General features: G+C 43.4%; 1 protein-coding gene across 1 annotated transcript; it reads left to right on the plus strand.

Annotated features, from left to right (window-relative positions):
- Positions 1 to 7764: 7764 nt before the first annotated feature.
- Positions 7765 to 8988, plus strand: LOC145996855 (uncharacterized). Its single transcript, XM_083133388.1, has one exon. It carries the CDS (start codon positions 7775 to 7777, stop codon positions 8843 to 8845), a length of 1071 nt encoding a protein of 356 aa, XP_082989514.1. The 5' UTR covers positions 7765 to 7774; the 3' UTR covers positions 8846 to 8988.
- The last annotated feature ends 816 nt before the right edge of the window (positions 8989 to 9804 follow it).

A 9804-nucleotide genomic window follows, 5' to 3' on the forward strand; every position in this document is an offset into this window, starting at 1 on the left:
TTACACCTACTAATGTGGAACATGACCAGCATTGGACAGGACTCCAACTCCTACAGTAGTAATCATAGACAACAGTGGGAGCTGGAAAAATGTTCTTACACTGTAGCATGATTCGGAGATATCCTAGCAGTGTCTACAAATACGTACACCCCCCACCCCACAAAGACATGGCAAGCGTCCTTACACAAAACCGCATATCATCGCGCCCCCTGAGATTGCTACCAGGAGGACACGGACCGACATGCACAATCGCAGCTCAAAGCAAATGGTGAAGGAGGCACGTAGTTACATGTAGAATGTAAACTGAAGGCAAATGCGGGGTGGGTTACAAGATTTTACAACACGTACGTACACCACAAAAAGTCAAATTGAGCTTACCTACTATTTACAGAAGATGTTCGAAATGAGCCCCATTCACTTGTTTGAAGGAGAATGCAGACGGAGTATCGAATCAGACCAAGTAATCAGTGTTACTACTGCGATTAAAATTCAACAGGACCATTCTGCTTGTGTTCTCATAAGCAAACAGACAGGACTGCAAAAGTTCGAAGTGACTTTGAAATACTGGACGTAGAAGAGTTGTAGTGTCGTACACATTGTGTTAATCTAACGCGTTTCCTGTATATTCCGTTACCGTGGTTCTGTTTGTGTGTGTGTATTGTGGTTAAAGTGTTTTGAACGACGAGAAAAATGAATGGTGCCGGATGGGTCCGTTCTGGCGCAGACAAAGTGGAAATTATCTTTCTTTTCGGTGAATGTTGCAGAAACTACCGTGCTACTGCTAGACGATTTAGCGAATTGTGTCCCCAACGCCCTTGTATTGACCATAAGTATGTTCAGACCTTGTGAAAAAAATCGTGAAACGCAAAGCGTCAATGACAGACCACGTCCAGGACGACCTCACATCGATGAGGCAACAGTGTTGGAAGTTACAGGACGCCTGACTGTAAACCCTGAAACGTCTGTCAGACAAGTAGAAGAAGCAAGTAACATTCCACGGAGTTCTATCAGTAAGGTGTTAAAATTACACAAATTTGATCCTTACAAAATGCAGATAAAGCAAGAACTAGGAGATGATGATTTCGATACACGAATTGAGTTTTGCGAAATTATGTGCGACAGGATTGCTAACAATGAGAACTTCTTACATAACATCTGTTTCAGTGACGAAAGTTCTTTTTTCTAAATGGCTGTTTTAATAAACACAATGATCGAGTATGGGCAGATGTTAATCCCCATGTGAGGGAAGGCCACACGCAAAGACCTGAGAAGGTTAATGTGTGGGCAGGTATTTTAGGAAACCACATAATTGGACCCAGTGGCGTGCTCAAGGGAAGGTTGGTGTGGGTTATAACCCCCCTTTGGTTCAGTATTCCTAAAAAAAGAACGTCAAAAGTAGGAAAATGTGACAAAATGAGGGCTGACTACCACGAAAAAGTATACATAACCCCTCTCTTTCGAAAATCCTAGGCACGCAACTGATTGGACCCCTATTCCTTAATGGCAATTTAAACGGTAATCTGTACCTGCAAATTCTACGTGACACAGTGGATCCCTTGGTAACGGACCTTGTAGAAAACTCAGTGGATGTCAACGGTGTGCCTGAATTTGATGCGGACAATACAGTTTTTCAGCGAGATGGATGTCCTACACACTACAGCAGGGACGTACGTGAGTACTTGAACGAACATTATCCCAATATGTGGATAGGTCGTCGTGGTACCATCGAATGGCCTGCGAGATGGCCTGATTTGTATACGAACGATTTTTTTCCTTTGGGGACACCTTAAATCTGTTGAGTACAAAACAGAACCTAGTAGTCTTGCTGATCTGCAACAACGAATAATAGCAGCCTGTAGAGACATTTCAGCAGACACGTTCAGCAAAGTGCGACGTGCATTTCATACTCGTCTGTTGTACTACCAAGAAGTGAATGGGGCTCATTTCGAACATCTTCTGTAAATAGTAGGTAAGCTCAATTTGACTTTTTGTGGTGTACGTACGTGTTGTAAAATCTTGTAACCCACCCCGCATTTGCCTTCAGTTTACATTCTACATGTAACTACGTGCCTCCTTCACCATTTGCCTTGAGCTGCGATTGTGCATGTCGGTCCGTGTCCTCCTGGTAGCAATCTCAGGGGGCGCGATGATATGCGGTTTTGTGTAAGGACGCTTGCCATGTCTTTGTGGGGTGGGGGGTGTACGTATTTGTAGACACTGCTAGGATATCTCCGAATCATGCTACAGTGTAAGAACATTTTTCCAGCTCCCACTGTTGTCTATGATTACTACTGTAGGAGTTGGAGTCCTGTCCAATGCTGGTCATGTTCCACATTTGATTTCACGCCATTGTCAATTGGAGCTACGTAGAGACCCCGGATTTGCTGTATTATTGTTGTTATGATAAGACCTTTCAAAAGACATATTTCTCGACCCCCCTTGCTATTTGAAAAAAATTGAGTCGATCCCAGCCTACCCCCTTGCGGGGGTCCCGGGTAGGGAATGGTTGGGCTCAAAACGTTTCCCCCTGAACATCATGGAATACGTGTTTCGCCATTTCTTCCTATTTACAGCCGTTCTCACAATACCCAGGGTGGGGTGAGACTTTATGGACACCCTCTATAATATATTTATATAACTTTAATTTGTATATATTTATGTAATTATATGTATTTATAATTTTATATGTGAGTGACACGTGGCACTTTCGAGGAGTAAAATTAATAATCATCATACAAAATTTGAAGTTTCCATTTATTCGGCAGCAATATTATGCAGAATTGTGTTTTTTGTGATTACATAACAAGTACTTTAATGTTCGTACCCTACTTTAAACTGCAGGTCCAGTCCCGATTAGTCTTTCTGTGCATAAAGTGGATTTAAAAAACAACAAATCAAATCAAATTGTTACAAGTTTCAAGCATAATTTAAATTAGGTTAAGATTCTCCCCAAAAGAAAATATTTCTCTTTTTTCTTAACGTGGACATTTTGTCTGTTGCTGCACGACACAGGACACTGAGAACTTGGCTGCTATTCGAACGCTGCTGCTCTCTAACGGTGTATGAAAGAATTAGCAATCAAGCTTTTCTTGTTGGTCCGTCCTCTTCTTCCCTCACCCGCCGGGGGATCCGAAACGGGTCGCCTGACTTTGCTGTGTTGTAAACCCACTGCAACGACCAAGCCGACTGAAGCAGGGGATAGGAAGAACAGCGTTGAACGTAGCTCCAATACTCCTCGCTGTAGAGATCAGGCCGTTGCTCCGGCTTTGCAACGCGTACCTCTGCGTCTACTCATACACTGTGAAATCTCCCATAGTGCAGGAGGCCTTAGAAAGAGCGTTTACCGGGCTAACAGCAGACGTCGCTCGCACACTATTGCCGATACTCTCGTGTCGTCTGCTCCTCAGCCGAACAAACAGGCCGAGGTAGCAAGAGGCAGATGTCACTCACCCTTCCAGAAGGATGCAGCGAGCTAGCTGTGGCAACCGGGCTCGCTCATTCGCGGACCTGATTGGTTCTCGCAGACACACACCCATATTGTCGTCTGCTGTAAGCCCGCGAAGCGATCTTTCTAAGGCCTCCTGCACTATAGGTTGCCTCCCTTTTTTAACTGATCATAATGGAATTTGCTTTATGAAACAATGAAGGGCAAAATTGTTTATGTTCAATATAGTTAATAGGAAAACAAATGAAAAATATACTAACAAAAAGTATGAAATTTTGTTGTAAAATATCCGGTCGTTGTGCAACATTGCAACAATATCAGTAAACGCCCCTGGTTAAACCATTGTAATTAATTTAATGGGGGAAATTGCCAAAATTGTTTAACTAATCAACAACGTATGTTCACATCACAACTCCCCCCCAAAATAGATGCATAAAATGAACTTAAGACCTAAGTCATTCGAGCACAATTTAGTTGCATTTAGCAAAATTTAAGAGATTAATCAGCACACTTTTCCTGATTGGGAGGTTGGCAACGCTGGAGGCACGGTATAAACTGGGCTTCACATCTGTTTCTTGTCCAGCGCGGGGTGTCCAACGAGTGGAAAGGGAAGGTGAGGGTAGAAAGGATTCCGAGGGTGAAAAAATGTTTCTATCCCAGTGTTCTGCGTTTTCGTTAGTTTCTCGATTTACTCCTGTTGCGTTGTTGTTTTATTGTTATATTTTATCTTGTTTCTTTTTCTTTTCGTTCATTTATTTTTTATTGCTGTTTGCAGAGGCGTGGCATTCATGTAACCGGTGTTCCGCAGGTAACAGCAAAATGTAAAGAAATTAAAACTTTTTTTCTCAATAAAATAACAACGTTGTTAAATAAGTTAACCGACAGCGTTGCAGTTGAGTGTATATTGCAGAGGACATTTTTTCTGCAGCCAACAAAAGCGAAGAGACAGGCCGTTCCGCTGCCCTCAAGAGGCAACAGGAGGAATGGGCGCCAATGCAAGAGAAGAGCGGGGAAAGACATGGGGGCAAGTGTGCTAGGGGGTTATTCATATGCCTGTTTAGGGACCCTGTTGCCGCTGAGGCCTACCGGATCAGCAAGTGTTGTCACATTGGATTTCCAGAAAAGAGCTAAATCCCGCCTAAAACGGGGATACTATTTCTCTGAAGCAACAAGAGCTATACTGCAAAGCCAAAGCTGGATTTAACTACAACTGAGACCGTTTAGTAATAGACGAAAAGATAAGTACTTGATGCGATTCGTGATTTGGACAAACCTTGCTCCAAAAAACTAAGTTGGCAACAGTAGTACGTACATCTGGACTTCCTTCCACCGCTGGAGGAGGGGAATTCTGTCGTCTGCTCAACCCAGAATCGTCAAACTGACCCGAATGTGTGGTTCTTCTTCCCCTTTCCACCTCTTTGCAAAGAAACAGAGATGGTTGACAAGGCTCCACTACTATTCACTGGATTTTCGCGGTAACTCTCTCATGAGTGGTAGTTCTTTCTAGGAGTGATTGTGGCTAAATAAATCATTGAGCGGATTGAAAAAAAAATTCAAATCAAAGGCATGGTTTTGGGGGGGGGCGGTAGGGTGGAGATGATAACGTCTGATGGCCGGTAACACTTTTGAAAAAGTCACGCTATGCCACTGGCTGTTTGATTGATTTGGTTAATTTTACTTGGCTTTTTGTGCCACTTTTGGCTAATTTGCGAAGATGAGGATGAGTGATGATATAATGAAATTGATGAATGGACACTCCGAAACATCCATGCCCAGGCCGGGATTCGAACCCAGGACCCCTGGCGTCGTGCTAACCACTCCGCCACGGGGGTCAGGTTTCATTGTTGTGAGCGTGACGTGAGCAAGGGGAACAATGACTTGTATTACTCTGGAATGAATGCTACAAAAACAAGCATAAAAGCCTATTACCAGGCATAGGAAGAAAGAAGGGGCATCGGAACATTGAGGACTGCCACTCGAATAACATCTAAAGCATCAATTTACAATAAAATCAAGAAATACGATTTACAAGTTAGCACACATCAAGAGTTACTATTCAGGCACGTTGATAGATGCAAGAATATGTTGTTACATTTTCAAATATAACTTTAAATGTTATATTTTTCATATTTTAAAAAAGTCGCGCCCATGACAACACAAACTCACACACCTGTGCCTACCCTTCCAGCGATACCACGCTTCGCCACTGGCTCGAAGTGAGGGTAATGCGTCATTATCCCCCCCCACGAGTTAATAAAATTTTCATACAGCGTCCCCCAGCTGGAAAAATTTGCAGGAGCAGCCCGCACTTACAGCATTTTCTACATATTGTTCCATAGAAGCATCCCGCCCACCTATCGCAAAACTTGACCAAGCATCCCCCTAGTAATAATCAAAGGTGTGAAGCTGGGTGATCTGATTATTTAGCGTCCCTTTTCTGTCACTTTTGGCTAATTGCGAAGATGAGGATGAGTGATGATATGATGAAAGATGACCCATGCTCAGGTTGGAATTCGAACCTGAGACCCCCGCTCTGTGATAACCACTCCGCCACAGAGGCTGGTGAAGCTGCATTGGAAACAACAAAAGAAACTCCCCAACAATGCTAGATAAGATCCCACAAGTTACAGTATTTCCTGGCGCATAAGACGCAATTTAGAAATGGGTCTGAATATCAGGGTGCGTCCTGTACGCCGATACTGAGCTTACACCATCAGGAAGAAGTTTGTGAATGGGTCCAAGTTTCATCAGATGCTGTGAAAACTAAGACAGTGGTTAAATTATTTGTGGTATTAGTAATTCAGTGGATGGTACAGTGGGATCCACGAGTATTACCGTGCAAATTGTCCATCACCATGTTCGTGCACTTTATTTGACCCAATAAGAGCTTCAGGAATTAAAAGGAAACTCAAAACAAGCTGTTGACAACTTCTGCACCAGCATACAGAAAAATACATCGCTTAAAAACACACAGGATGTAAGAAAAAATTAATAAAAATAGCCATGGACAGTTTGCAGAATAATACTCATGGATCCCACTGTACACTGGACAATTTGTTGTCTGAGGACTCAGATTCTGATTTAGAAGAGATTTCAAATGACTCTTCATTTAGCTCTCGAAATGAATGTCTAGGTTTTCACGAAGAAGATTAGAATGTATTCTTTCCTAGCTAGATTAGGAAAGTTATTTGTTGAAAGTAGACTTGCATATTACTTTATATTTGAAATACTGTAAATTAATTATACACAAAAGTGGGGATGCGTCTTACAGAGCTGGCAAATACAGTAATCACGAAGTAAGCTAGCTGTACGTCCTTAGATGAGTTGTCAACTTCGGTGTGCTGTGAATGTTGTGCACTTCGGTTGCAGACAGAATTTTCAATTTTTCCCTGGGTCTCCTGCGTGGCAGTCAGACGCCCGATCGATTAGACCACCATAGGTCTTCGGTTCTCTGCGGGGAGTCCACGAAATCGTTACGCCACTGCTCCCCCTTTTTAAACCTCAGATTCCTTTTAAAAAATGCATGAAAAGGTGGCAAATTATAGAACTGGCTCCTAAAAAAAAGAAGAAAAAGGTATGTTGGCTCCCACTTGCGAACATCGTGGACACGCCTCTGGGTACCAGCCCTACACTAAGCGCTTGAAGTGATCGATTGAGTTGGTGTTTTAAGTCCACTTTATGGACAGCAAGGCTAATCGGGACTGGAGCTACAGTTTAAAGTGTGATCCGAACCACTATGTACCTCCACCGGGTATCGAAGCCGGGGCCCCCTTGATTACAAGGCGACGACGCTGCCACTGCGTCATCGAGGAGGCCCTATGTTCTTCAATTTTAGCACTTAAAGTATTTTGAAAATAAGGTTATTATTTTTCGTCATTAAAACCATAATTATACAAGACGGTCTTGGCAATGAGGCAGCTGGGTTCCTACCTGCGGATACGACCCCCCCCCGCACATCCCTCACTTCGGACACTGCCTAGTACCCCTGTTTCGCTAAGACCAAGATGAAAAGTTGAAAAGTAAATAAAAACATGCGGTATAAAAAATCTGACGAACGAACGTTTGTTCGACTGCAGGCAGCCCACATTTTACCGAGTTGCTCAATTTCCTGAAACCTGTGCCAGGACAGTGCTTAGCTCCGGAAAATGCAGTGTCAAGCGTATTACCGAGAAAGCGATCTTAAAGGTCAAATTCCCCCTCCCCTGCCCTCGTACTTTAACGGATGCAAACAAAAGGCAGGCGACACGCGTAAGAAAGACTTGAATGTGCAGGGCTGCATATAAAGGAAAGGCCACAGACGAGGGAACGTGCATTTCAAGTGTTACCACGATGGTGCAAAGGGTGTGTGTGCTCGTGGCTTTCATCCTTCCAGCCGCCTTTGGAGAGGATGTGTTCAAAGTGGCGCCATCTGAGATTCTGGAAGACTCTGTGGTTGGCGGGGAAGTTCAAAAGGCAGCCGCTTCTGTGCCAATAGGAATTGGAGCTGGAGGCTATGGTGGATATGGAAATTATGCAGGTGGCGGAATAGGTGCTGGTGGACTTGGTGGAGTTGGCGGAATAGGTGCTGGTGGACTTGGTGGAGCTGGCTTAGGCTATGGTGGCCAGAAGTCTTTTGGAGGCGGAGGTTTCGGGAGCCAAAAGTTTGGTGGACAGCAAGGCTACGGTGGGCATAAATCTTACGGTGGAGGCAATTACGGTAGCCAGGGAGGTAGTAGCCAATCCAACTTCTACGGTGGTTCCGGAAAGAAAGGCGAGAGTGGGCATCAGAACGTGGCAGGTTTCGGAGGGAATCAAATTGCGCAACATAAGAACCAGGCTGACAAGGGCTACTATGGTAACCTTGCTGGGGAGAAGAAGGGGTATGAAGATGGACGTGCATACTATGGAGGGCAGGCGTATGGGAAAAAGGGCCAGAACAGCTTGGCGTACGGATCCAAGGGCAGCAACAAGAAGGGCCATCACGTGCAAGGCTTCCAGAACACTTACCACAAGGATGAATCCGGAAAGAACTCAAACTTCTATGATGATGCAAACGACGAAGGTGGGCACTACGACTATAAAGGTTATGATGACTACTTTGGTGGGCAAGGAGGTGCTTCCCTCAAGGGCGGTCAGCAAAATGGTGGCTACTACGCCAACGCCGGAGGAAAGCAAGGGCAGTTCGGAAATGGCTACTTGTACGACAACCAACAAGGCAAGAAAGGCAGCTTCGGACACAACGGTTACTACGGAAATGATAATGGCTACGGACAGAAGGGCGGACAGGCATTCAGCAAAGGTGGAGGCAGCCAAGGAGGGTATGGCTCCACAGGATTCTACGGTGGAGGGTATGGTGGTGGGTATGGAGGCTATGACGGAGGACTGGGACATGGTGGATACGGAGGTGGTCTCCATTATTAAATCTAGTGAAGAAAACATTGGGACCAAGGTGTGCATTGTGTTATATTTTTTTTTATAACTTACTTTTGTATATTCAAGCTAAAAACTAAATTATGTATACGCCGATAGACTTCGAATATATATAAGTGGGTTGTGGTGTCAAAGGGTGAGTGCAAATTACAACACTTGTTATTTTTAGAAAAAATAAAACATCTGTATAGTACACTGTATTTTCAGGCTTGTTGCATTGATAATTCCAGTTTTCATAATATTTCAAAATGTATATTAATACTACAAGATAATCAAGTCTAAGGCAGTATGTCAAAGTCTCAACTAAAGCCGAACTTTGATTGCCTACAACCTATGTAGAGTATATGCAAACATATTACCATGTAACTTGTCCATGTTCGTGTTCATTCACTGTTTTACATAATGCAGTTTCAAAAACTGAAATGTCTACGGAGCGGCTGGTAACCACTAGACCAACATAATTAAATGCCATTCCCTTCAAATATTTCAAATGACAGAGAGGAAAAAGAAAAGAAAATGATAACGGGTAATATACATGGTAATATTTTACTCATCCCACTGTACTATTCATATATGTAGTGTGAAGTTAGTAAAGTGAGCTCTAAAATACTTGTCAGCCAAATGAAGTTTTCTAATAAGTATTCGTGCACTTGCTTAGCACCTACAGAATATGGTGTAAGCGTAATTCAGCTACCTGTAGTGGAAACAAGAATCATCCGAGAGAAAGTATTTGCTGTCGAACCTGAAATTCGGCATACACTGAAGAAATCAGTGTAATGGGGTGTATTATGTATTTTAAAACTTCTTTTGATATATGTCATTTAGTGTATCTTTTCTGCCACTTTCGACTAATCGTGATATGATGAAATTGATGAATGAACAGTCACCAGGAACATCCAAAGCCAAAGCCAAGATTCAAACCTGGGTTCACTGGCATCACAGCATGCATG

This window comes from Lepisma saccharinum, chromosome 13, assembly GCF_977018435.1.
Source record: "Lepisma saccharinum chromosome 13, izLepSacc3.1, whole genome shotgun sequence".
NCBI classification, from domain to species: Eukaryota; Metazoa; Arthropoda; class Insecta; order Zygentoma; family Lepismatidae; genus Lepisma; species Lepisma saccharinum.